This window comes from Dermacentor albipictus, chromosome 6 (genome assembly GCF_038994185.2).
Source record: "Dermacentor albipictus isolate Rhodes 1998 colony chromosome 6, USDA_Dalb.pri_finalv2, whole genome shotgun sequence".
Lineage (NCBI taxonomy): Eukaryota > Metazoa > Arthropoda > Arachnida > Ixodida > Ixodidae > Dermacentor > Dermacentor albipictus.
The window spans coordinates 7,467,482-7,495,270 of NC_091826.1; the positions used below are offsets into that span (position 1 = coordinate 7,467,482).

The following is a 27,789-nucleotide window of genomic DNA, read 5'->3' on the forward strand; positions in this document are numbered from 1 at the left end:
GAGAATAACAAAGCAGTTTGCTTTCTTTTCTGCGAAATTTTGCTAAGCTTTCCTTGGTTTCAATGCCTGTTGACTTTATATGCTGTCAGGCCGCGTTTCAGAATGGTGTGAACCAACGATCTACCCACGCCCTCATCGCACAGCCGATTAGTTTCGCATGCTTTTCGAGTTTGCGCACACAACAACAATCGCGTGCCGGGTTTCCTTCTTTCTTTCTTTTATTATTTTTATTGTTAAATGTATACTGTTTGTCACGCAAGGCAAACACTTGATCGGCGTTCGAGCGATGCGAGTTTCGCTGTTTCATCGGCTTTCTTGGTCACAAGTGACGTGCGATAGAAAAAAAGAACACATACATTTGTTTTCGGCAGGTCACGTGTGCACGTCTACGCCGAACAGAAATGTGTTGCACTCGAATGATTACTCCGCGGAAACGCTGTGCGAAGCTCATGCCAGGTTCGCGTCTGCGAGTCGGGAACACTTGTGTTTGAAAACATCTACGGCGCACTTTCTTTATATCTCGCGGCTGAACTCAAAACATAGTGCCGAAACCGTGCAGACTTCCTTGCGAGCTAAAATTAGCACTTCTGGAAACCCGCCAGACGTCATCGCTAGTTCGTTACCATATCAAGGGTTCCGTGTCACCCGGTCGACTGCTCTCCGGCACCAGGCGTGGGCACCAGGCGTGGCACCCGAGTGGCACGCCGTTGTCCCTTCCGAAGAGGACTGCTCGTTAGCTCGGTTAACCGCCGAAGGCCGTTCGCGTCAACGGGCTGCGCGAGGTGACCTACAAATAAACTTGCTCTGACACAGCAAGGTCAACGACCACACTGGGGAAACTGCGACGTGTTCTCCACGAAACACGCTGGTGCAAAGGCTTTTCAAGCTATATTGCAATAATAAAAGAGGGAAATAAAAGCAGATCTCCTTCAGGGGGTACATATTAGCGCGATGTGGAGACGGCTGGTCCTTTGCTGATACCTGGTCCTGCTTTCGGAGGGAACCGCTTTTTCAATTGAAACAAAACAGAACTATCAAGTTAAAATGGGTTGTCCGTGAGAACACTTCCGGAATACTCACCGTGAGCGCGCAAACTGGGCAAACCAGAAAAAGGCTATCGCGGGTATCGGCGGGTATCGCGATGCCACTTTGACCCAATAAGCTTCCATGGCAGTCTGCTCGTTAGTGGGCAAGATGAGACACGAAAAAGGAAGCAGTGACGGTTTTCCAAAGCCTGGAATTAACTATTCAAGTGCACAAAAATACTGGAAAATCAGCAGGATCATGCTGAATTCAGTGACGTTATTGTGCCAAAGAAGCGCAAATGAAGGCTTCAAAGAATATTGTACGAGTCCGAACTGATCTGATATTTCTATGGATTGTCCGAAGGGAATTAACATCCGCAATTGACTTAGGCTGCGACACCGTCCGACTTTTTATGTTCCTTGCTGTCATCAATCAATACGCTTAAAGAGTTAGCCACCCAGATGCGGCCACAATTGGCGAAGCGTGGCCAGCGGCTGGTGACGTGCAGGCGCAAGCAACGCGCGCTGTCGTCGAGGGTCGTTGCCCTCGCTGGCGCTGCGACGCCGCGGGCACTGCGGCGGAGCATGCACTGCGGCTGCCGCTCGGCTCGGCGGAGACCCCGGCGCTCGCTCGCTCTGTCCCTGTCCTGCAGGAGCGCTCACTTACAGCGCCTGCTGTTGTGTGCAGACCTCGGGAGATCCCGCCCGTTGAAGACAGGGCAACTGCGAGGCACTTTTCTTCTGCAACGACTGCACCGAGTATGATAGCATTTGGCGGATTTAAAACGAAAGGTCCATACCAAGAGGAGGGAGCAGATTCTTTATTTAAGGCATGAGTTTATTGTAAAAAGATTGCCGAAAATGGGAAAGACCACGAAAGACGAAAACGAAGGAGTTTTAATTGTCCAAACCAGAATTATTATACACTGAAGGGATCAACTGGCGCCCCAGTTATGTGCACTCCCCGACTTTATGTCATGCGCTCTGAAGTCTCCTTCAGAGCCACTTGCGTAGCCGGCATTTCCATTGTGAACAAGGAATCCCTACGGAAACGTCACTTTGTTTTGACCATGAGTAGCGCTCTATTTCTTTTATAGAAAAGGAGCTTCAAGTTTATTGCATCTGTTGGGCCATAGAAAGCGAATAATAATTATATACGCCGCTACGAAGTTTACCTATAATTTCTAATGGAAATTTTGCAAAACTTACCCTTACAACGCAACGATTTCACGGAGGCTGTAAATAGATCCATCGAGGGGGGGTGACTGCGAATTAATGCTGACCACTCGGTGCTCTGTGACGCGCGTCCACTTAGGTGCACGTTTGTTGTACACGTCGTCCCCAGCGAAACGCAGCTACCGTAGCCGGGATCGAACCAGCGACCTCGTGCTTCGCAGCGCATCGCCACGGCTGCGCGGCGGGTCCGTTTAGACGACACGTAACAGATACGGTTTACACATACCGAAATTAAAGATATGATATTCGGTCTTTAATGCAAGGTTACAGAATTGTAAACTCCGTGTTATTATTTTCTTGAAATAAAGCAAATGACGGGAAATTTCGATAAAACTTGGCTTAAATAGAAATTCTGCTTCCGCAAATCGGTAGAATTTAACTTTCTCACGCAGATGCAGCACGATTTATTCATGCGTATACGTTCAGCGGTTGTCTAGTAAGATTATTTGTCTGCTTCACGCGTGTCTGAATAACGGTAGTTTGAGTTTTCGTCCAGCAACCGTGGTTGACAACTCCGACTACACCGGTGATCGGAGTGTTACTCTCCGAACTATAAGGCTTCTTCCTAACAGGTCCTCCAGCACAATCTCAGGATGCAGGAGCCCAGTGAGCCACACCTTATCTTTGTCTAGCTCGCCGCCCGACAAGTTTGAGGGCGATGGAAGCGAGGACGGAAAAATAAAAATACAATCAAAAAAGTATAACGCTTCGGGAAGTTCCAGAAATGCACAAGTAGGGCTCCGGCGCGTTAACACATTGCCGTTTGACTTTGCCATTCGGAGTAACGCGCTCGAAAAACGCAGGGAAACGAAACGAAAAGCTGACGAGTTCCTCGCAACACGTCACGGGCTGTTCTCGCCGAAGCGAACGCAAGCCGCGCCGACATCAGGCCGGGGTTTCCGCGGACTCGCGAACCGCCTTCGCGGGATCTTCCTCCTCGTCGGTGCGTCACAAGCGACGAGAGGTGCGGCACATCCCTTCACCGCGCATGGTACACGCCGTGCACGTATTCTGAACGATCTGCTTGCTGGCACTGACCCTCTCGAAAAACTATAACCCGTCGAGTGGCCCGACAGGTGAATATGTATATAATGTAGTTCCTCTCTAACTGCGAATTTCTTTTAGCGTATAGCACATTTATGCTACGTTTGCTGTTGAACCGCTGTGACCTATCGAACGTTAATTTAAATGCCCCCCTTTATATTGCTCGCGGGGACACACCTACGGGGGATCAAACTGTTTTTGCTTGTTAACATTCAGACGCATTGACTCCGCTTTGTCGAGCAGTTCTGTGTTGCTCTCCAATTGCACACAGGTCTAAAACGGCCACATTTGACCATGTAATCAAACACGACGATTACGGCATGATGGCTAGAACAGCAAGAACGCGCTGTCTCTTTTCTCATTTATTACTATCATTATTATTTTTTTTTTTTGAAGGGCAGAAATTAAGCTGAGCAGTGGCGTTGCTGGTTGTTTGTGTCATTCGTCTCGGTTCGCGTCGTCAAAGAGCCAGTGAACAGAAAACTTAGCTTGGGCCGCTATGCTGCACTTCTCGAGTGTCAAACAGGTGTTAATCTCGTCTTACTGTGAAAGAAGAAGCCAGAAACGGCACAAGAACGATAGACGGGCGACTACGCAACTTTCAGTGTTCCGCCAGAGCTTCCGCGACGCCAGTTTGTGACGGAGTCCCTTGAAGCTTAGCTCATTGTCTGTCAACTAGAATTGCAATTCGTTCGAAAGTACGTTTAAAACTTAGCCTTGGTGCCTTTGGTAGCTTTCCATGGGCAAAATATGGCTGTCCTTTAAAACTGAAGGTAGCGCTAAAAAGGACGAACACACGGTGAAAAGGCGACACAACGACGACGAAACGCTTCAGTCGTCGTCGTGTCGTCTTTTCACCGTGTGTTCGTCCTGTTTAGCGCTACCTTCAGTTTTAAAGAATGCATCACCAACTAGCCCAGCACCAAGTTTTATTAAAATATGGCTGATATAGGCTACATTACTGTGCAACCTCCCTGTGACGTCCCACAGGCACGTCGTACTGGCATGGCAAATTTAAGCCTCTCATTGGGTACTCATGAGTTCTAGACGTTTCTTTTAGTCTTATATAGGGTGTCGTTTCTTTTTTCTCTTTTTGGGGGGCCGCGGGTGAGAATATAGAACATTAAAAAAAATCACCTGTGGCCGATAGAGTAATAGCAATCCTTGAGCTGGATTACTCGAAGCGGGGAACATTACTCGCACGAGAAATCGAAATGCATAATCAACTAATTAACAAAAATTAAATACTAGCTAATTGACGACACATACAACGATTTACGAATTGTAGCCTGTGGATTTGCAAAGCATATCCATTTGGAAGTAATTCTAAGGATCGCACGGCTTTCGAGATATGCGAGGCGGAACTTGCCGTACAAATGCACTATTGTTCCACTTTCTTCTTTAACGAACCTCAGTGTTATGCATTGACACACAGAAATAACTGGAAAGCCCATGTATTTCAACGCACACTTTGGGAATTATCTCGACACTGGTGTCAACCTGAAAATTCCTTCCAAGTGGTTACGCCTTCCGAACTCATCCGCTACAATGTGTAAATTGCAATATATGTCGTAAATTATAGCATTAGTAAGTTAATTAGCAAGCTTTAGTGAATTATTTTGTTATGCATTTCGATTTATTGTGCGAGTAATGTCCGTCTCTTAGAGGAATAGAGGTCAAAGACTATAATTATGCTGTCTGCCACAAGCGATCTTTAAACATTCTGTACGGTAAAAAAAGAAAGAAATCAGTATAAAACCGAAAACCGGATGCATTTGTCGTTTTAGAACAGATTTCTTTTTCCTTACGATATTGCGGTGCGTAATTCACTGGCATATATTCTTGTTCGTATTGTACCATAACGGTCATTACGGTAAATCAAAATTCTGGGACCGTTGGGTCACTAAAATTTGAGTGCCGCTGAATACTTTGTGTGGTTGCTTAACGAAAGATTCCTATAGTCACACCTGAATGATTAGAATCGAAACAATCTGAAAAAAGAAGCGCGAACAAAGCGCAGCCCCTTGTAGCCACCGGAACAAACGCACTTCTAACAACAATGCTTTTTTCGCTAAAGGACGCATTGGCAAAACTGATAAGATGCGGAGTGCATGCATGCTTGTATAAGATATGGCAACGGTTAGAGGAAGTGGCACGTACCAGAGTTGTCCCAAGGATGATAACTTGCAGAGTTCGCAACTTCTACAGTCATATCTAAAGTAAAGAAAGGTAAAATATCGTTATGAAGTGAAGATTGGCATGGGACCGCGTATTTTGTAACAAGTGTGGGATTCTCACCCGTGCTCTTGAGGCAAAGGAACGACAACACAGTAGTGAAATCACACGGGCATTTATTGCTCCTTTCATAGATCAATGCCTGCTAGCCAAGTTCCTATCCGCAAGACATGCCGATGGGCGCGCGACAAATCGCGGAAGTCTGACTCACAGCGCCCGAATAACGAGCGAATATGTTCGCCCCATGCTGGACACCGACGCCTGGTCGTTTGCGCGTAGGAGGTCACGCGAACGGTGGCGCGTTCGAACGAGGCCTCGCGAGACGGTCTCGCAGAAGCGTGGATCGGCGAACGCGCGGAACGTCCGCGCCGCTTACCGAGCCCGAACCAAAGAGGAAGAGCCTTCTCCCTTCCACGCCCAAGTAACCCCGCTGTTAGGTGGCGTTAGCAGAGCCACACTCACGCCATCTCTCGCAATGCGCTTCAAGCACACCGACTGCCGCGGGCACCAGGCCACGCGGCGAAGCCGGATTACAGGAGACAGGAGCTATCGGGAGACGCGTGAGAGTCGCGCATCCCCACACAAGTGATTTGTTTTTTCGGTGTGATAGTTTCAAATGGCCCATTGGGCGAAAATGCCGGCGCCTGTCGTCTGCCGCAGCGAAGCGGCATCTAAACTCGCATTGCTATTGGCTGCGACGCCACGTCACGAGCTGCGCTTCGACGGAGCAGAGCGGACGAAAGGGGCGACGCCTGCTGCCGCCCACCAGGCGTGAGGGCATCGCCGCGTCGGTGGCGTGCGGCGCTGGCACCGCGGGCTGCTGCTCGCTGGCTCGGGCAGCACGTACCGCTATGATACAGTCGCGATCAAAAGTTTGGGGAGCACAGCACCAGAAAAAAATTAAAATATATTCAAGCGCAGCTCCGCGTCCTGGAATCGGTTTAATACATTGCATTTTAGCCAGAATGCACAGGCTGCGAAAATAGAAAAAATTAAAAATCGCGGCACCTTTAGTTCCCAAACTTCTGATCGCGACTGTGCATTACTCGCAACGCAAAACTCGAAGGACTGCTCAGCGCCATTCAATTGGACATTAATGCTTTCGCATTCACTCGCAAGAAGTGCTTAGGCGCATAGAGTTTCCTACCAAAATGCTTAGGTGTCCTCGGATATATATTCCTTGAATTCTTTTCTAATCGTTGCTGACGCCTACAGCGTCGGATTCCTACGACTGCGTTGCAGCGACGTGCGAGCCAATGTCGAGAGGCGAAAGGAATGAAGAGTCGATGGAAAACAGTTCGAGAGCGTGGCTCGGCCAGCTGGCGTCCAGGGCGTCTGCTCCGCACTCGCAGACGTCGCGTGCAGTGCGCGTGCCCAGCGGCCCTGCCGCGTCAACAAGCTGCAGGTGTGAAGGAAAGGCGTGCGCGAGCAAGGCGCCGGGATGCACGGCGACGCCCGGTCGGACCGGCTGTGCGGACGGAATTCGCAGATGGCGCTGATCCCTCTCTTCGTCGTCGACTTTGGACGACGAAATAACGCTCAGATATGGAAGTTTACCTCAGAAGAATCATCCACCATCCAGCTTTTCGAGAGAGAGGGAAGTAGAAGCTCGCGATGGCAGAATTATGTAGCAGATGCGCTTATAATGGCCGCGTGGGCTCATGTTCTTGCGCAAAACAAGATCACTCCTGACAATCCTGTCGGACAGTACGCTTGACTATTGGCAACTTGACTATGGCAACAGCACCGTTTGCCAAGTCCCGACACTGTCCAGTAGAGAGATAAACAGATAAAGATGATAATTAGTCTAGTAATAATTAGCAGTAACCTAGTAATAATTAGTAATGCGTTTAGTATTTTGGTATTAGTTTAGTAATTATTTTAGTAATAAGTTGGTTAGCCTTGTTAGCTTGAAACGCAGGTTTCTTTACGCGCAATTACATAAAGGTGCGACGTGAACTTGCTCTGCAGTTGGTTTCTAACGATCGAGTAGTCCAAGGGTACTATTTGAAATATGAATTAAGCCGCTGGTGCGAACATAGTTGAACCTGGAAATGAAACAAGGCATTGTACTTCTTTCAAAATGGTTCGTGTTTAAGTTTCTGAACACTACTGAAACAGGGCTGCGAGTTGCACTTTGTGTCGGCAATATTCACGCGCCGATACAGGCAGTCGACTCTCGCGCAATAACGATCCTGCGTGCGCGCAGAGCGCCTCCGTTCGGCGTCTGCTCCAGTGTCCATACTTGCGCCAGCGCAGCTGTGAGTCCACTGGGCGCGCTGCGTGGAGCTCTCCCATAGCGTTACGCGGAAGTTTCATGACCAGATTAACAGCATTGAAGGACCCCGATGTAACGAGCCGTGCCGTGGCCGCGTCTTCATCGCAATACCGTGTAGCGGGACTAGGTCTCGAGGTCGGTAGAAAAACGCTACACGAAGAGCGGGAAGCTCACGCTCTCATTCTCCCCAACTTCGGAGTGTCAAAGGTATTCAGGAAGTCCCGCCATACCATCAGAAATCGAAGTGTACGCCCTACCTAGCCCGAGAACTTTTGACCAAGACTGCCGACATGTATCTCTGCTTCCGATGACCTTCTTCGCCGTCTATCTCTCGCCGGCCTCCTCTTGACGTGGTACTCGTCCCCTGTCGTTAAGGCAACAGCCACGGCCGCCTCCCTTCGCCCGCGTCCGTTCCTGCCACGAAGCAGGCGCTCGCGCAACCGGGAAGGCGTGACGTCCCCCTGAGCAGCTTCTCTGTCTCGCAGCTCAGCGGCCGGTGCGTAGCTCAGCAGCAACAGCGCCGACGACCATGAGGATCGCCATCATCGGCCAGAGCGCCTTCGCCAGCGAGGTGTTGAAGCTGCTGCAGAAGAACGGCCACGAGATCGTCGGCGTCTTCACCGTGCCCGACAAGGACGGCCGGGAGGACGCGTTGGGTGAGCGGGACACTCCTCCCTTTCTGCTGTGGGGCGAACTATTGGCACTGTATTTTGGGAAGGATCAACTAGAGGTACACCTGAAGCACGCTCAAGTGGGTATTCCTTCAGGACTGGCTGCATTCGTTTGGCGGGAAAATGTTAGTTACTGGCGAACGCAAACGTACCACCCTTCTTGAATATGGCGATTTAGATCGCAGCATCCGTACGCGTGTGACGTCATGGATTTAAAAATATTCTCGCGTGTTTGTGCCGTTTCATGCGCAGGAAAAGTCGCTTTGAGCCTCTGGGGGTTTTTTTGGAATACAGCGAAATCCTTAGTTATCGACAAACCAACAGTCACAGTGCGGTAACTTGAAGGCGACGGCACGCGTTCTGGCCTACCACGCCTCCACACACGGTTCAGCAGCGCCACACAGTCAACTGCACCTCAATTCAACCCTTGCAGAAGCGCAAGATCTGCTCGAATTATTTGAGAGTTCGAATTAACAAACCGCGGCAAACTGAACAAAATCAAATATCTTTTATTACCTGAAGTAGTTTGTGTCTGCTCCTTGCTCTTGAAGCGCATCTCAACCGGCACACCGCGACGACATGTTCAAACGTTGCCTCGTCGTTGCACTGAAAGGAAAAGAGCTATTCTGAGAAGACAAGCAAAGCGAACGTACAGTAAAACAGCTTCACGCCCGTATGCAGGGAAGCCCCGTTCGCTGAATTTCTTCCGAGCTTTATAGTATCCGCCGCGGGTGTGTGAGGGTGTGCCGGTGGTGGTCGAATTAACCGAAGCTTCGTACTCTCGCGTTCGAACTAAACGAGTTCTTCCACACCCAATGAATGGTTTCTTGCCGGGACTTTCCAGTGCATTCGAATTAATCAAGAAGTTGACTTAACAGAACGCGAACTAACGAAAGTCGAATGTAACACGGCTCCACTTTATATTCAGCGTCCCTTCAATACAGCCCCTAACTACACATGACGCACGAGATGCGAGAGCTCTGAGTGATAACTCTGGCCGGGATTTTTTAGCGTTGTGTGTCCCATAAAGCTTGCTAGAAAATTTACTCGAGGGAGCTCTGGCCTATATAGTGCCCATACAGGACGTAAGTGCAAGTATACGTGTATCAGTGAGCGTGGAAATTTTGGCTCCTTTTGGCTCCGAACGACCTCGTGACTTTGCAATTTGATATGTTCCACAAGATATTGTCTTATATCAAGTGCAACAGTTGGCACTAATTATGCCTATGTGCAGGAACTATAATGCCTCCTCGTCGTGGTTAAGATTGTAACTTGTCGGAGACACGTGCTTTTTGCGTTCAGCCCCACCGAGACGACGCAACGTGGGCGCGGTCGGGAATATGGGACCCTATATACATGTAATGCGGCATGCCACAGCCACGGACCGCGAAAAAAGAATAAGAACTTAGCCACAGCGGATGCTTCTCCGCACTACGGCCACGGGGTACTAAGCGCCAGAGAAACTAAGACAAAAATCATGAATGTTGCGGAACAGAGTACCTCTGAAAGGGCATGTGTTCGCAGGGGTGTAATAGAAAGTGTATTTACTGCAGCATGCCTATAGTATAAATACATATGCAGTTCCTGCTTCTAAGCGGTAATAGAGGTGCAAAAGAAAAGAAGAAGAACTGAAAGAAACGAGAGAACCGGATCACACATATTGGTTATACTTGGTTATACTAGGAAAATCTCGCTAACAGGCGAAATATACACCGACAACGCAACGCAAAGTAACACACCTGCAGTACTGATAGTTGCGTACGGAATAGTTGGTATACCGATCTATATACCTAAGCTCATTAAAAAATCGCGCCTGAAGGTCATCGCAGCCTTACACACAGGCAAGTTTTGGCGCTGGTATATACGTGCTTGGGTCTTTGTTACAGGCTGGTTTAGCGCGGCGATCCTGGTCGGTAGCTAGTCCACCCGAACGACGCTGGCACAGCTCGTCAAAGGTCTCAGGACCCGCCGCAGTGCCTGACGAACCGGAATGCCCTGATCTGCCAGGGCGTTACAACCTCGAGCCGCTGGTGCAGCAACGCCAAGTCTTATTCCGAGCTGCCCGGCATGTCACGTGAAGTTCTCGTGTATACGGGTGAAACAGAACGTCGCATTTTAATTCTTTCATGCCCAGGAGTTTGTTTCTGAGGGCGTATATTACACAAAGAGAAGCGGTAAGAGAGTCAAAGAGAATCCGACTGAATATTAAGTATAATAATACTGTTTGACAGCAAGTAGAGAGATTTGATTTGCGCAGACCAGGTTAGAATATTTTTCTGAAATACGCGTGGGACATCGAAAAACAGTTTTTGTGTCTAAAACTTGGCCAGGTGGTGTGCGTTCACCGTAAAGAATCACACGAGCGAACGGAAACAAGACAGAACAGACACTGAGAGCGAAGAAATAGGCGCTTGGTTTTTATGCGTCGTCGGCGAGAAATTAGCGTGGCAACTTTTACGCACTCATGCTTCTCTTGGGTGTCACTTTCTTTTGCGATTTATTTTGGCTTCGAGCGCATGAAAGGACCCTTTGACTATGTTGAGCTAAATAGTTCTTTAGGAGGTAGCTGTAGCTCGAGGACAACTCCGATTCTCCGAATCAAATATATGTAAAACGCAGAAATGTTTTTATGAGACAACCGCTGGGCCGATTTGAATGGAATTTGTTGCCTTTCAGAGAGAAAGTGAAATTCCATTGGCTCAAGGAAGTCGAATTTTATTTTAAGGTCTGCCTTCTTTAATAAAAATTCTCCAAATCTGGAAAGGATGAGAAATTTCAAGCATTAATTATGTTTACAAATCCGTAACTCTGCACCAAAAGCAGATATCGCAGTTCTGTAAACTGCACCTCTTAGAGCAGCTGAAGCGGACAAATGTGATGTAGGAATTTACATTTTTCGTGGAATTCTTACCATGCTCACGAATGGTTTACAGAAGTCTCAATCACAAGTTAGTGGTGTATTCTAAAGGAACGCATAATACACTCATTTTGTCCGCTTTAGATGTCTTAACAGGTGGAGCTTACAGAATTGTATATCATTAGTTATTATAAAGTCACAAAGTTGAAAACATGGCACTCTAGTTGTTTTCTTTCTTTTTTCTCATTTTCAGTTTAGCGATTTTTAACAATTTTCAATACGTGTGGAATCATCGCCTCCGAGACTGAGCGCGCTGGCCGGTTTTGCTCCGCAGCAAAAAAGTGTAATGCGGTGCGCTCGTCCAGATGCCCCAAGGTGGCGCTGTTAGCCGAGGGTTCTAGTCAGAGAGGCCGAGAAAATCTCATGCGTGGCGGCCATGGAAGAGAAGCCCGCTATGAGTAACTACTGAAGTAAAAAAAAAACGAAATCAGGAAACAATTTCAACATCATCATCATCATCAGCAGCAGCAGCAGCAGCAGCAGCAGCCTTGTTATGCCCACTGCAGGGCAAATACCTCTCCCATACTTCTCGAACTACCCCGGTCATGTACTAATTGTGGCCACGTTGTCCCTGCAAACTTCATAACCTCATCCACCCACCTAACTGTCTGCCGCCCCCTGCAACGCTTCCCTTCCCTTGGAATCCAGTCCGTAACTCTTAATGACCATCGGTTATCCTCCCTCCTCATTACATGTCCTGCCCATGCCCACTTCTTTTTCTTGATTTCAACTAAGATGTCATTACCTCGCGTTTGTTCCCTCACCCAATCCTTCTTTCCATAGCTCGTTGCGTCGTCTTCAACTTAAGTAGAACCCTTTTCGTAAGCCTCCAGATTTCTGCCTCGTACGTGAGTGCTGGTAGGACACAGCTGTTATACACAAAAACAATTTATTATGACTCAAAGGTAAGCCCTTTACTTTTCGAAACAAGATCGGATGCCTTAGAACACGCACTTATAAAGCAAGATACAACAAGGAAGAAGCATGTGCTTGGTGAAGTACAGGTGGAGAAACGATGGAGTACGTTTTATTGGAATGTGAAGTCATCTGCCCAGCGGTTGATTTAGGAACCACTGACCTCCTTGAAGCCCTTGGATTCAGCGAGATCAGGGGGAAGTAAACATGTCCGCAATGGAGATTAGTAAGAAGGGATTGGAAGATTGGTGGAAGGTGGCAAACGACAAACGGAGTGAGTGAGTGAGTGAGTGAGTGAGTGAGTGAGTGAGTGAGTGAGTGAGTGAGTGAGTGAGTGAGTGAGTGAGTGAGTGAGTGAGTGAGTGAGTGAGTGAGTGAGTGAGTGAGTGAGTGAGTGAGTGAGTGAGTGAGTGAGTGAGTGAGTGAAATAACTTTATTTCGGTCAAGAGAGGTGTACAAAAACAAAATTCACCATGGGGTTTCGGAAACTTTGGCTATGGGAATTCATCGTGGCTTTTTTCTTTCCTTTTTTTAACATAATCAGGACATTAGGCAATATCATAACAAAAGCTTGGTGGCGGAAGCCACCGTCCCTTTCCAAAAGGGATGTCATAACATCCATCCATCCGGGGCCCCGCCGGGATGGGAGCGGACCAACCTGAACGCGCGCCGGGGGAGGGGGATGCGCACCCTTTTGCCCCATGGATTCCGCTCGGCGCGAGCGGCAGTTCGAACGAGAGTGGCAGCGCTGACGTCGCGCAAATCCCGAGCTTCGAGTGCGAGAAGCGCAAGCAAAGCGCCAGCGTTCCATCATCACTCCTAGCAGAGCACATAATAATCAAGCCTTAAGAGGAAGCCTTCGCTCGGGTCCAACTCCGGCGCGGCCTATTCAAATACATGTAAAACGAAAAAAAAAACGCTTTTCTGAGGTAACCCCTGCACTGATATTAATGAAATTTGTTGCATTTGAGAGACAAAGTTAAATTCTAGTGACTGCTGTAAGCGGAATTCCGATTTAGGGCCTGAATTTGTTACAATAATTTTAGAAAGTTCGAAAAAGATATAAGCACGAAGTTTACAAATTATTAGCTCTGCATGAAGAACAGATATCGCGGTTCTGTAAGCGGCATCCGTTAGATCATTGAAAGCGGACAAATTCGATATGTAATTTTATACCTTACGTATCTCAGGGTACGACGGTTCTGAAAAAGCTGTATTTACATATTAATAATTTTTTTTAGTTTCATGTGTAACATATCAATTTTGTTCGCTTTAGATGTACTATTAGAAGCAATTCACTTAATTGTGATATCATTTTTCAATGCTAAGTTGCAGATTTGAAAACTTGATGGTTTAGTTTTCTGAAAATTTCCTATTTGTGCCAATCTTTAACAAAAACTGACTACCTAAATCAAAAACTCGAAACCAACAGTCACTAGATTTTAAGTTTTGCTAATAACTGCAGCTGACCTCGTCAAATTCGGGGCAGTGGTTGCCGAGAAAAGCGAATTCTCCTTTTACATGTATTTAGATAGAAGCACCCAAGCTAGAGCTTCCTCTTAAATAGTACCACGCAAGAGTGATGGACTCTAACTGACGATGTGTGTACTGTGTTATGTGCTCTGTGTCTCTCCCTTCCCCATCTTTCATCCCCCCATCCCGCTCCCATGTGTAGGGTAGCAAACCGGTTGAGCTATACTGGTTAACCTCCCTGCCTTTCCTTCTCCACTTTTTCCTTCCTTCCTTCCTTCCTTCCTTCCTCTTAAATACGGTAAAAAATCATGCGCAAACACCCAACAACAATTTTTAATGCCTCAGCTCGTGTAACTCTGTGGGCGGCTTCCTAGCGAACGACCAAACTGCGAGCTACGAGACAAAGAGCGAGCAGCGAGAAGGCCAGGAGAAGGAGAGGCCGGGCGAGGAGGCTGCCTTTTTGTTTTATTAAAAGCCCTCGGTTGCGAGCGCCGCGGCGCGGAGGAGGAGCGCCAAACTCTCTCCGTGCACGGCCGGAGCGAAACCTGCTAGAACACGCAATCTCGGAGGCCACCGTGAAATTATGCGAGACTCTACATCTTACGTAGCCCTTGCAGACAGGGAGGCCATGCTCAGTCTCGACTAAGTCGCGTTGCCTCACAGGGCTCGTGGAAATGTATCCAGAGTTTCCGAAGACGGAAGCATGCGAGCTGCATATTCTTTAAGATGAACGATAGCGCTAAACATGCAGGAGGTCACGTTGCCTAAACATATCGGTTCTCTTCAGGTCACCGAAGGCAGCATCGTGCTTACCACCTGGGAGCGCCAACTTTTTTTCTATTAGGAGGCGCCTTTTGGGAGGCACTGGTTACTACTCGTCGCATGGAAAACAAAATGCAATCACACGCAATATACCGAGAAGCACCGGATACAGTCAAAGAGCATCAACACATTTCAAGTTCAGTTGCAGACCACTTTCGTGGTAAGCGCTTGCAGTGATTGCACACTTCGACCTTCTTGGCACACGAGCAATTAACTCACGTCCGGGGACTTCCGCGAAAACTGGCGCGCGCAGCTAGCTAGCCAGCGACGTTGTTATAGGCAAGGACAGTCGAAGGCACCGGCATGCGACAGGTTTATTTTGTAACGACGCTATGCTCGCTTGGACATGGAAACGGTCTGTTTCTTACGCTTTTGACATTCACTAAACATTTTGGTTCCAGGCCAGAACTGACAGACATTGTTCGGGATATTATCGGCCTTATTGAGATTAGAAGACCTGCTGAGGCTTACACATTGCTGAATAACGGCCATGTCCTCTGCTATAGAGGTCTCCCGGATAAGAAGCAATGCGGGGTAGGATTCCCAATCCATAAAGACATAGCGGGCAACATTGACGAATTCTACAGCATCAACGAGAGGGTAGCAGTAGTCGTAATCAAACTCAATAAAATGTATAGATTAAAGTGTACAAGCCTACGTTCCAACGTCCAGTCACGACAATGAGGAAGTAGATCAGTTTTATGAAGACGTTGAATTAGCGATGAGAAAAGTGCAAACGCGGTATACAGTAGTAATGGGGGACTGCAATGCAAAATTGGGGGAAAAGCAGGTGGGTGAACAAGCAATTGGCAATTACGGTGTCGATTCTAGAAACGCTAGAGGTGAGATGCTTGTAGAATTTGCAGAAAGGAATAAGCTGAGAATAATGAATACCTATTTCAGGAAACGTAGCAACAGAAAATGGACCTGGAAAAGCCCTAATGGTGAAACAAGAAATGAAATTGATTTCATACTTTCTGCCGATCCCAGCATAGTGCAGGATGTACAGGTAATAGGTAGGGTAAAATTTAGTGATTATAGGTTAGTGAGGGCCAGGATTCACCTCAATTTAAGCAGAGAAAGAGTAAAATTGGTCAAGAAAAAAGAGGTCAACTTAGAGGCAGTATGGGTAAAAGCAGACAAATTGAGGCTGGCTGGTACTTGCAAACAAATATGCAGCCTTAGAACAGAGAGATGATGATGATGACATAGATGTAATGAATGAAACCGTAACGAGGCTGGCTTCAGAGGCAGCAATTGAAGTGGGAGGCAAGGCACCAAGGCAACCAGCAGGCAAGCTCTCCCAAGTAACAAAGGACCTAATAAAGAAACGACAAAGAATGAAAGTGTCCAACTCAAGAGATAAGATAGAATTCACGGTACTGTCAGAACTGATCAACAAGGCGAAAATAAGTGACATTCGAAACTATAACGTGAGAAAGACCGAAGAAGCCGTAAAAAATGGACGCAGCCTGAAATCAGTGAGAAGGAAAGTTGGCATAGGACAAACCAAGATGTATGCACTAAAAGATAAGCCGGGTAATATCATCAGGAATCTCGAAGATATAGTAAAAGCAGCGGAAGAATTCTGTACTGACCTTTACAGTACCCAGACGACTCAGGAGCGCTCTATTCAAAACAATAATGAACAGTACACAGAAACTCCTCCTATTCCTAGAGATGAGGTCAGAAAGGCCTTGCAAGGCATGAAACGGGGAAAAGCGGCAGGAGAGGATGGAATAACAGTCGATTTAATCAAAGATGGAGGAGACATAATGCTAGGAAAACTGGCGGCTCTCTATACGAAGTGTCTATCGACTGCAAGGGTCTCAGAAAACTGGAAGAATGCAAACATTATACAAATCCACAAAAAAGGGCGACGTTAAAGAACTAAAAAATCATAGACCCATTAGCTTACTCCCAGAATTATATAAAACATTTACCAAAATAATCTCCAATAGAATAAGGACAACACTGTAATTTAGTCAACCAAGAGAGCAGGCTGGCTTCAGGAAAGGTTACTCTACAATGGATCACGTCCATGTCATTAACCAAGTTATCCAGAAATCCGCAAAGTACAATAAACCTCTCTATATGGCTTTCACAGATTACGAAAAAGCGTTTGATTCAGTAGAGATACCAGCAGTCATAGAGGCATTGCGTAATCAAGGAGTACCGACCGCTTACGTAAATAGCCTAGAAAATATCTAGAGAGATTCCACAGCCACCTTAATTCTTCGCAAGAAAAGTAAAAAGATACCTATAAAGAAAGGGGTCAGACAATTAGGAGACACAATCTCTCCAATGCTATTCACTGCGTGCTTAAAAGAAGTATTCAAGCTATTAAACTGGGAAGGCTTAGGAGTAAAGATCGACGGCGAATACCTCAACAACCATCGGTTTGCCGATGACATTGTTCTATTCAGCAACAATGCAGACGAATTACAACAAATGATTGAGTACCTTAACAGGGAGAGTGTAAGAGCGGGACTGAAGATTTATACGCAGAAGACAAAGATAATGATAAATAACCTGGCAAGGGAACAAGAGTTCAAGATCGCAAGTCAGCCTCTAGAGTCTGTGGAGGAGTGCGTTTACCTATAGTCAACTAATCACAGGGAACACGGACCATGACAAGGAAATTCACAGATGAATAAAAATGGGCTGGATCGCAAACGGCAGACATTGTGAGATCCTGAATGGGGGCTTACCGTTATCATTGAAAAAGAAAGTGTACAATCAGCGCATTTTACCGGTGCTGACATATGGGACAAAGACTTGGAGGCTGACGAAGAAGCTTGAGAACAAGTTAAGGACTGTGCAAAGAGCGATGGGACGAAGAATGCTAGGCATAACTTTAAGAGACAGAAAGAAAGCAGTTTGGATCAGAGAGCAAGCGGGCATAGACGATATTCTAATAGACATTAAGAGAAAAAAAATGGTGCTAGGCTGGTCATGTAATGCGCATACTAGATAACTGTTGGACCATTAGGGTAACAGAATGGGTACCAAGAGAAGGGAAGCGCAGTAGAGGACGGCAGAAAACAAGATGGAGTGACGAAATTAGGGCATTTGTGGGTGCTATTTGGAATCGGTTGGCGCAGGACAGGGGTAATTGGAGATCGCAGGGAGAGACCTTCGTCCGGCAGTGGACATGAATAGGCTGATGATGATGATGATGATGATGATGATTCATCTATAATGTACAATAAAACTTCATTCAGGCAAAGAACGCTGTAATCATGCTGTGTTTCTTGCAGTTAGCGGTTTGTAATAGTATTCAAATTTACTTGTGTAGCAGCTGGCAAGCACAATGTTGCGATTTTCCGTCCAAGGCGGTCATGGCAAAAAAAAAAAACACGCAAAAGACAAGGCTGAAAACACGTAGAGATCTCGTTACACATTCATCCTTTAACCAGCATCCTAGCAATGTTGTACTATGTGAAATAATTACCAAAAATAAAAATAAACGGCTCGCCAAACATAACTCTGAACACATAACTGAACAACATAACTCTAAACATAACATTCATTACCTGTTAGACATGCAGTTTGTATTTAAATCTTATTACAGTGGTGCGTAATGCTTGTGGTACGTACAATAAATATACGCGCCCAAGCTTCTTCTCCGTCGCCTGGCGTACCTAAGATAAAAATGATCTAAGATAAAGATAACGCTTAATATTATAATGCTTAAATCAAACATGCTTTCTTTTTCCGCTAGTTGTGTTTGTGATTTCCGTTTCCGTTTCTGTTTTTTTCCCGATAGTTCAAACACACGTACGCACGCACGCACCAAGAATACTTCGCTTCGAATACTTCGTCTCTAATAGGTGTCCGGTACTTTCGAGGTTTTACAAAAAGCTTTACGTTCTCGCTTGTCGTCTTTCACAAGCAAACAATCTAATAATGAACGCGCAATTTGGGTTTAGACGGTATACCGGTCAACAGAGCTCGCCCTCCTCACACAGAGGGAGTATATATTGGAGGACGCAAAAATTTTATATTAGAGATTTTTCTTGATTTCACTAAAGCGTTTCATTCTTCGAATCACAGTCCACTTTTGCGCAAGCTGGAATTCTATGGCATACGTGGCTTAGCGCACAACATTATTCTGTCCTATTTGAGCAATCGTAGACACTGTGTTCGTCATCGCCTTTCTTCCGTGAGAACCACTTCTTGCGGCGTACTCCAAGGCAGTATTTTAGGACCACACATTTTTAATTTGTTCATTTTTCATTATATCACACAGATTGGTCAGGATTTCAAGCTTGTAGTATATGCGGACGATACAAGTGTATTCATTCCGGAAAGTAATCCTGTGGCACTACTCCGCCGAAGAAATGAAATCCTCTCAAAACTAGCGCTCTGGGCCTCCAGTAATGGACAAACTATATATGTGAAGAAAACCAAGGCAATTGTATTTAGATCAAAGGGCAAGCAAGTAGCTGCAGATTTTTCGCTCTTCTTAAGTGACAATCCAACAGACACAGTAAGCAGTTTCAAATCTCTACGTGTGATATTCACTGAACATGTGGTTTGCGACATGCAGACCAATTATACAATAACAAGGCTGTCACGAGTAACAGGTTTACTTTATCGGAACAGAGATGCACTACCCATGAACGCTAATAGGATGTTACTATATCACTCACTTTTTCTTTCTAACATACAATACTGCTTTCTTGTGTGGGGCAATACAACGTCAACTAATATAGGAAAACTCGCTCATGCCCAAAACAAGATAATTAGAGTTATAGCTAGTGTTCCGTGGCACACTGCAGCGGCTCTTCTAATAAAAAAAGACATGGTTTAATCCCTATGGAAAACTTTCATGATTACTGCCTCAGCGAAACATCAAAGGAAAAACGGCGTCACTGTCCTGATCGAACTTGCCTTGCGAAACTCACATTACCGATACACATATATAATACAAGAAACTGGGAGTGCTGGAATGTGTCTCTAAACCATACAAACCACGGAGAGCATATGCTCAAAAATACAATTCCAAAACTATTAAATTACCTTTATGATCGTGATATTGTGTTAGAAAATGTTACCGCGCTAGAACTTGGGTGTGTTTCTTTTTTATAGTTTGTTCCTTTGTGCAATTTTTTGCTGTTTTGCTTTTTTTTCTGTATAATCGTTCATACAGTTGAGCACGGCTCACAAACTTGCACGTTAGTTCAACTTTGTATAAGCCGGCATGCAAGTTATTTTTTTTTGTCTTCTACTTCATATTATTTTTATACATGCACTAGTTGAGCGAAACTCTTGTATATGCCTTATTCTTTGTTACCACTTGTTTGCTTGCTGTAAACGGTTGCTGTTCAAACGTACGGGGGTGTTAACCCGTCAAGCCGCCTTATCGGCAGCTTTTTCTTTTTGCCCCTGCATGCACATGGATAAATAAATAATATAAAGAAACTGATTGATTGATTGATTGATTGATTGATTGATCCATCGATCTATCGATCCATCGATCCATCGATCCATCGATCGATCGATCGATCGATCGGTCGGTCGGTCGGTCGGTCGGTCGGTCGGTCGGTCGGTCGGTCGGTCGGTCGGTCGGTCGATTAATTGATTGATTGAATGATTGAGTGAGTGATTGATTGATTGAGTGATTGAAATAGAGTTGAGTATGCTTGCTTTTATTTTCTTTTTTTAGCGCCCGAGTGATTCCTATGAAATGCGTGTTTGTCCTCCCCTTTTTAAAATGATTAAAGGCAGTCTAAAGATGTTCTTTACACACAGTTCAAGCAGACTGCCTTGTCTTCTTAATGACTGACTTGTCCTCTCTCCCTCTAGGAACAATTTGACAGGCTATCCATACGGAGATGCTGTATTTAATGAAAAACTGGAGATGTTTGCTTAGCTAACGGCGTGTCAAGTTACTGCCTCTGTTGGGGAAAGCTATGACATCTAAAAGGACGGACGAACCACCCGCCGCGGTGGCTTGGTGACTATGATGCAGCACTGCTAAGAAAGAAGATCGCGGGATCAAATCCCTGCCGCGGCGGCCGCATTCTATGGGGGCGAAGTACAAGAACGCCCGTGTCCAATGCATTGCGTGCACGGTAAACATTCCCCGGTGATCAAAATTAATTCAGAGTCTCCCGCTACGCCGTGCCTCATAATGAAATCGTGCTTTTGGCACGTAAAACCCGGGAATTCAATTCAACAATGGACGCACAGAAGGCGCATGCACCCACATGTACGGACTAAGCTTTTCGCGGAGTCTCATTAAGTATAAAGAAATACTGGACGCTCCTGGAGTTTCAAGCTTGAGTTCCGGAAGAATACAGCGCTGTATTTAGAGGCCGCCTAGAGACATTCTGCAGATGAGAGTGACCAAGTCGAGATTTCGAGGAAATCCGTTGTCCAATAAAGACTGGTGTTCTGAAATCTTTATTTCTGAAAATTTCTATTCGACACGTTTATCACCTAATACGCGATCCCCATGCAAGTGCTGATGTGGGCGTCCCACCGTTCCTATGTGCACACACCACGCCCGTAGAGTCACGGCATCGCTCGCTCAAAGATCGCCTCCGGTGCACACCCACGCCTGTCTCCACTCGATGTTCCACGCCAAAGCAATGCCACTCTTTTTTACCGTTCCCCAAAGCATCGCAACAATTCACTTGCCCGTGTTACAGTCCAGATGGGGCACTCTCTGTGTGCCTCACGGTAAAAGGCACATTTCTTTGACATAAAACCAGATATAGCTAAGGCATTGGAGGCGATATTGAAGTAGGTGTGAAAAAAAATGGCTTGACTCACGTTATCTATAGGCGTGGTAGAAACGGCGAGACGCGTGCACTTCACTAACTGTGCCGACGAATAATTTTCACAACTAAAGATAGCAGAGCTTCAGTCTTTATTGAACAACCCTCGTATTATGGACGCGAATAATCACGAAGAAAAAAAGACTACGTTTACTAAAGTCTTCAAAACAGTCTTCGAAACATTACTCATTCGAGACTTCACAAAAGTTTACTCATCAGCTGGCTTTCTATGGTGTGTCTCTACTAATGCTTTTGCGTGCGAGAGAATTCTAATGGGTGAGAGTGCCTGAATGGGGGACTGCTCCAGCTGATCGTTGTGGCGGTGGCAACAACTTGTCGTGCAGCAACCACGGCGTCGGCTTGCGGCGTGGAGCACGTGGTCAAGCTGGCGCGCTGGCGAGCCAAGGGCGGCGGCGGCGTGCTGCCCGAGGCGATGCGCGCCTACGAGAAGGCCCGGGCCGAGCTCAACGTGCTGCCTTTCTGCAGCCAGTTCATACCCATGGAGGTACGCGTTGAAGTGCGCTGCTGGCATCGGAAGCGCACTTCCGCACGGTGGCAGACACTGGCATTGCCTGATGTGAACGCGCCCATTGAGCGGGTCGGCAGAGATCTGCGTCGTATCCTCTGCGGCTCGAACGTCGCCGACGCATGGACGGGGCAGCCTTTATTGAGAGCTGCGAGTCTGTTGAGCTTATACTGCAGTTAATAGTGCTCAGTGGTCGGAAAGTGGCAGCAAAATTTCGCCAATTTTATTCAGCATGCACCTGATAGAAGTGGCGCGAAGGAAAGTACGAGTAAGAAAAAAATAATGAAGTCGCAGTTTCGCCCGAAAGGCGGAGCATCGATTACGATAGCAAATTAGTGGACAGCTACACGAGGTAAGGATAGTAGTTTTATCGACGGTATCAATTTGTAAACATAGGCATATAGTAACTAAATTAACAAACATGCTCTCACGCGCGCACAAGCAAACATGAACACATATCTCACTCGATGACCGCGGAAAATCGCTGTCACAACGCTGGCGTTAGGACGCGCGGAAGCAGCAGTGAGCTGAGTCTAATTCGGGCTCTCTATCTTTTCAACGCAAAGTGAACGCCGAGAACACGGCAGGCACACAATTAAAAGCCACCGACGCACCTCTGCCCCCAACGCAGATCGCTCTCAAGATGCGGCGTAGCCGGCACATGCACGAGTGCGTGTACCTGTACATGCTGAGCATATGCAGGAGCACTAACATGCGCAGTTGCAGCCAGAGTAGAACGCCGCCCCCCGTTTGCCTCCCGCCCCGGCACCTCGCAACGTTGGGGGCCTCGCGCGCTACGGAAGACGGTGCGCTTCCTCCCCGCTTTCGTCTCTTTCGCGCGGGCCAGATTGAGCCGCGATCGCCGTCTCGCACGCTTTCACTCGCACACACAGCGAAGGGTGCACGGCGACGGTGTCGTCGGCCGTGGACTTTATGCGGATCCTCACGGCGACGGCGCAAGCAACGAATGCGAGAGAAAAAAATGGCAAGCGGGAGGAGCACAGATCAACTAGAACAAAATAAAAAAAAAAGGTAGAAGAGGTAAACATAGACGGAGATGAAAACATTAACTTATGTTGTCATAACGTCACTGTCTCAGCGTTCCATCGTTACCGCTACCGTTTTCCCGAACTGCGCATGTGCACTAGGCACCGTGCATGCGCAGCCGGCCGCGGCCAGCGGTATCGCGGTGGAACGGCGAGCCAGTGCTAAAACTATACTAGCAAAGCCTAGCATGCCACTGCAGCAGATGACCATAGCATGAAAGTCGAGAGAGAACAAAAACAAAACAAGAAAATATCCAAAATGAAAGAAGGACAAAAACAGTTTATGCGTCACGACTTTTACGAGAGACAGGTCCCGATAACGTCCACTTAAGTTAATTTGTAGTTCGCGTATCTGAGTTTGTTCTTAGAGCCTTTCACAAAATGTGAGCCTGTGAGCTTGGGCCATTGATTGTAATTCGCGTATCTGAGTGTGTTCTTAGAGCCTTTCTTTCTTACTATATCGGTCATGAAATGTTTCTTCGTAGAACTCACTCAACGCTTTCTTAAAACATGCAGTGCTTTCGTAAATACTGAGAGAGAGAGAGAGAGAGAGAGAGAGAGAGAGAGAGAGAGAGAGAGAGAGAGAGAGAGAAGAGAAAGCAAGGACAGGAAAAGCAGGGAGGTCAACCAGGAGAGCACCCGGTTTGATACCCTACAATGGGGGTGGGTGAAAGGGGAATAGAAAGAAAGAAGTATACATTAAGCTCATTGCCTTCGATGTAAACGAATGCGAAACTATAAAGCCACCGCTTAGAAGTATACAGTTGCGTGCAACAGTCTTAGGACCACAGATGCGGCAGAATATCTTTTTTTTTTTCGCAGCCTGGACATGCAGAGTGAAATCAAATGGCACAGCCCACGTGTGCCTGTTCGACCAATGAAATGCATTGAGACAACTCTACTTTTCATGGCTGTGCCAGAAGAAATTTAAATTTCTCGCTGATGCCATGATCTCTGGACTTTTGCTCGCCACTGTACCTGCCTATTATTAGAGGGGTCGCAGTCACATTCTGTAGGCGTGCTCAGAAAAACATTTTGCGAATCATAACCAGTTGCGAATACTTAGTTGGATCTTCACAACAGCGAATGACAACGCTGTCGTCGCGGCAGTAGTTCTTCCGAGAATCCCAAATGTCTCAATCGGCGCTGCTGTGTCATCCGCGCAGGTGATCACGTGGCCCAAGCACCAGTCGATCGTGTACCACCCGTCTCTGCTGCCGCGCCACAGGGGCGCTTCATCTGTGAACTGGTGAGCCGCGAGCGTGCATGCAGGCGCGCAACTGCAGTTCAAGTCAGTTCAACAGAGAAGTTATGTGCAACGCCTGCAAATCGCACCACGTTGGAGGTCTCCGCGGCGAGAAAGCAGTAATACTGAGTCGGCGTGACAGAGCCGGGGAAGCCGATGTCACGAAGCAAGAGGCGGTATAAAAAAATACATTAATTGCTTGCTTTACTCACCATCTGCATTCCATTGCGTGCGTACATAGTGCGCGTATACAAACACGCATGCGCCTGTGCACACTGCGAATTCGCAGCAACGAAGTAATCCGCAAACAATATGTAAGACTATCGCAGGGACTCCGCGCGGTGTGTGTGTGTGTACATAGATTAAAAGAACAACGTTCACTTTGTCTGCACCGAAGCGGAGGTGATCCACTGAGAATTGAGAATACTCCCGAAAATGTAGCTCGAATTTGAAATTCGAAGCAATAGCAGCAATGTGCTGAGCGTGATGAGGAAACAAAAAGCTTGAGGGGACCTGGCCAGCGCGCACACACACACCGAGCGCCGCACGAGCGCCTGGTGAAAAGCACAATGCAATACGACAGCCAATAGCATTAAATGCAACGGCAGTCTTTTATCTGGAAGGTTCTCAAAATAAGCGGACACTCCCGTAAAAAGAGATAGCGGCAGTTTTGTTCTGTATCGGACGACGTTCTCGGCACAGTGGACGACCACGCACGGGTGGGCTCTTCTCGCAGGACCTTGATCGAGGGCGACGCCAAGGGCGGCCTGAGCGTGTTCTGGGCCGACGACGGCTTGGACACGGGTCCCCTGCTGCTGCAGCGAGAGTGCGACGTGCTGCCAGACGACACGGTCGACTCGCTGTACGCGCGGTTCCTCTTTCCCGAAGGAGTTAAGGCCATGGTAAGGGTCTCTCCAGCTGGCCACGCACCATTATAGAGCAGTCTTCGTCAAAAGTTTCCGAAACAAATGCGCGCGAGATTGGGCCGCGGCCTTTGGGCCGAGGATACTCCGTTTGTTCACTCGAAAGACGCAAGCATTTTTCGAGTGCGTATACGGCGCTCGCTCTCCTCAGCGTTGGAGCGTGTGGACATGAAACCCCTAAGCACGCGACTCCTCGGCGGGCATTCGCGGTTTGACTCGGGCACCTTTGACAAAGGCTGTGCAGACCTTGTCCTAAACAAGGCGCACCGAGCGCACATTATCGAATCTGATGTGGCGCCGTGCATTTCATGTTGCGATTTCGATAGCCGTGGATGAGGACTTGCAACTTCGTGCTGCAACGCGCTTTGTTTACCAAGCTACCGCAATGAACGCTGGTCTAGGTTGACAAATTTTGCCTTTATAACTTGTGGTATCCTCGCTACGCTCACGGCGCGCACGCTCTGATATCGCGCGCCACCGCGAGAGCCCGAAACCCCACAAGATGCGACCTCACGTCGACGCTTTCAACGAGTGCGTATCCTATAGCTGCGCAACTCCTTGTGCCTTCTTTGTTATTTAATTCTCCGCATTTACACTAGTGGGATCCCCACCACAACCGGTGCTTAATATTTGCACAACGTTACCTTCTTTGTTTTGTTCATACACATGCGCACGATGCGGCGTGTGTGCGTCCTCGTTTGCTGCTGCATATATGTTTCACATGTCGCGCGCGCAAATTTCGCCCGCGTGTGTACGTACAGTCGCCCAAATCTTTAACTGGTGTGCGGGAGCGGCGACTTTTCCGTGCGTCAGCGCCGTTTGACGGGGCGAGGCTGGAAACAGTCTGAGGCTAAGCGCATGCGGACAAAGCGCGCTCAGCTGGGCCCATCGTCTACTAGGCTGTTTCCAGCCTCGCCGCGTCATACGGCGCTGACGCCCGGAAAAGTCGCCGCTCCCGCACACCAGTTAAAGATTTGGGCGACTGTACGTGTTCGTTCCGTTGTCTTTCTTTCTTTTTTTGTTCAATCGATTCGAGCGCCTGCGATTCCATTCCTCCGCGTTTCCGTCGAGTCGAGGCGTTCTTTCGAAGGAACTCGCGACCGCACGCAGGGCGAGGCCGTGGCGCTGATCGCCTCCGGCCAGGCGCCGCGCATCGCCCAGCCCGCCGACGGCGCCACCTACGACCCGATGCTCAACAAGCGGGAGCTGCGGCGCGTGGACTTCGCCAAGCTGACGGGGCGGGCGCTGCACAACTTCATCCGGGGCATGGACAAGGTGCCCGGCGCCTGGATCACCCTCGAGGGACAGGTGTGTGCTCGCCTGCCAGCATTCATTTGTTTATCTTGCAATACACTGTGCCGTCGAATTGCACCAAGCAGGTGGGATTTGTCATAAGGAAACTAAAGAGAAATAAACACGAAAGCATGAACGCAAAATTAACTCTATGACTCGGAAAAACGTTATTTTCTACAATAATTGTAGAAACAAATGATTTCGCTGCAAACAGTGACAGTGCACAAGGATATCTGTGAACTGCATACATTTGTAGGCAACAGACCTCGACTTAGTGCTAAGGGCAAGCAGAGTGACTAAAAAATGCGATGCGCAAGAAATGGGCGATCCAGGTGCACATATGAAAAGAAAACTGTTTTAGATACGACCCTGTCCAGAAGCCTCGATTTCTCAATCGCTTGGCCATATAAACGAGTTTTTTGTCGGAACACATTCAACAAGCCAAATAAACGTTACACCGTTTAGGGTTTCGCACGAAAGCCTTATTCACGTCGGAATGCATAACTTGAATTAGTTAGCAAGACGAATTTTTGTTAACCGTGCTTGTTACCAAACAGGCTATTTTCCGTCAGACCAGTTCCGGCTCCTGTTTCAACTGTTCGACGCTCTCGTGCGACTTTCGCCTCATCTCGACGGAGGAATGGGCAATATGGCTGTTCGAGGAAATAGCGGCAGCGTAGCAGCCCACGAGGAGCCAGACCGAGCGATTAGTTAATTAATTTTCGCAGACGTACTATTACAGAATAAGAGGCAAGTGAAGCTCGGTGCATGCAGAGGCTACAGAACGGCAGGGCTCTGCGCTTATAATGCAACGCCAACAACGCTAAGCCGTTAGAATTAAAGCTGTGTCCGGCCATGAAAACAAACAAATAGATGTACAAAGAAAGCGGTATATAAGCACCCGCCTTGGTGGCGTATTGGCTTTGGCGTTGCGCTGCTAAGCTTCAGGTCGCGGGATCACATCCCGGCCACGGCGGCCGCATTTTGACGGGGGCGAAATGCAAATTACGCCCGTCTACCGTGCACTGTTTGCCCATTAACGAACCCTGGCCAGGGGGTCAAAATGAATCCCGAGCTCCTCACTACCGCGTGCCTCATAATTAGGTGGTGGTGCTCGCACGTAAAACCCCAGAATTTGAACTAGAGGAGCTTAGTGACGTGAGCTAGACGATGCATGCGCTGGAGCGAGTTGTATTCTCCATGAGCTGCACCTACTAAAACTTCCCGTGGTCTAGGCATTGTAGCACAAATCACAGAATACATCAATGGGAAAACTGATACATTAGTGACTCTGAAATATATATATATATATATATATATATATATATATATATATATATATATATATATA

General features: G+C 47.4%; 2 protein-coding genes across 4 annotated transcripts in view; one reads left to right on the plus strand and one right to left on the minus strand.

Annotated features, from left to right (window-relative positions):
- Positions 1–27,789, minus strand: part of LOC139060754 (transmembrane reductase CYB561D2-like) — an 87,438-nt gene that overhangs the window by 18,379 nt on the left and 41,270 nt on the right. For 2 of the 3 annotated variants that reach the window (XM_070539847.1, XM_070539844.1), the window contains exons 5-6: positions 9,006–9,095; positions 5,466–5,519 (exon numbers count right to left, since the gene is read on the minus strand). The gene's annotated coding sequence lies outside the window, so the exon portion shown is untranslated. Of the gene's footprint in view, positions 1–623; positions 788–5,465; positions 5,520–9,005; positions 9,096–27,789 lie in introns of all 3 variants that reach the window. The other variant, XM_070539845.1, reaches the window with a different exon arrangement.
- LOC135896457 (cytosolic 10-formyltetrahydrofolate dehydrogenase) overlaps positions 1–27,789 on the plus strand; it is a 41,344-nt gene that overhangs the window by 1,115 nt on the left and 12,440 nt on the right. Inside the window, exons 2-6 of the mRNA XM_065424842.2 lie at positions 8,304–8,474; positions 21,749–21,909; positions 24,143–24,225; positions 24,959–25,124; positions 26,256–26,453. Of these exons, the coding sequence (XP_065280914.2) occupies positions 8,348–8,474; positions 21,749–21,909; positions 24,143–24,225; positions 24,959–25,124; positions 26,256–26,453 (735 nt within the window). The 5' untranslated portion in view covers positions 8,304–8,347. The remainder of the gene's footprint in view (positions 1–8,303; positions 8,475–21,748; positions 21,910–24,142; positions 24,226–24,958; positions 25,125–26,255; positions 26,454–27,789) is intronic.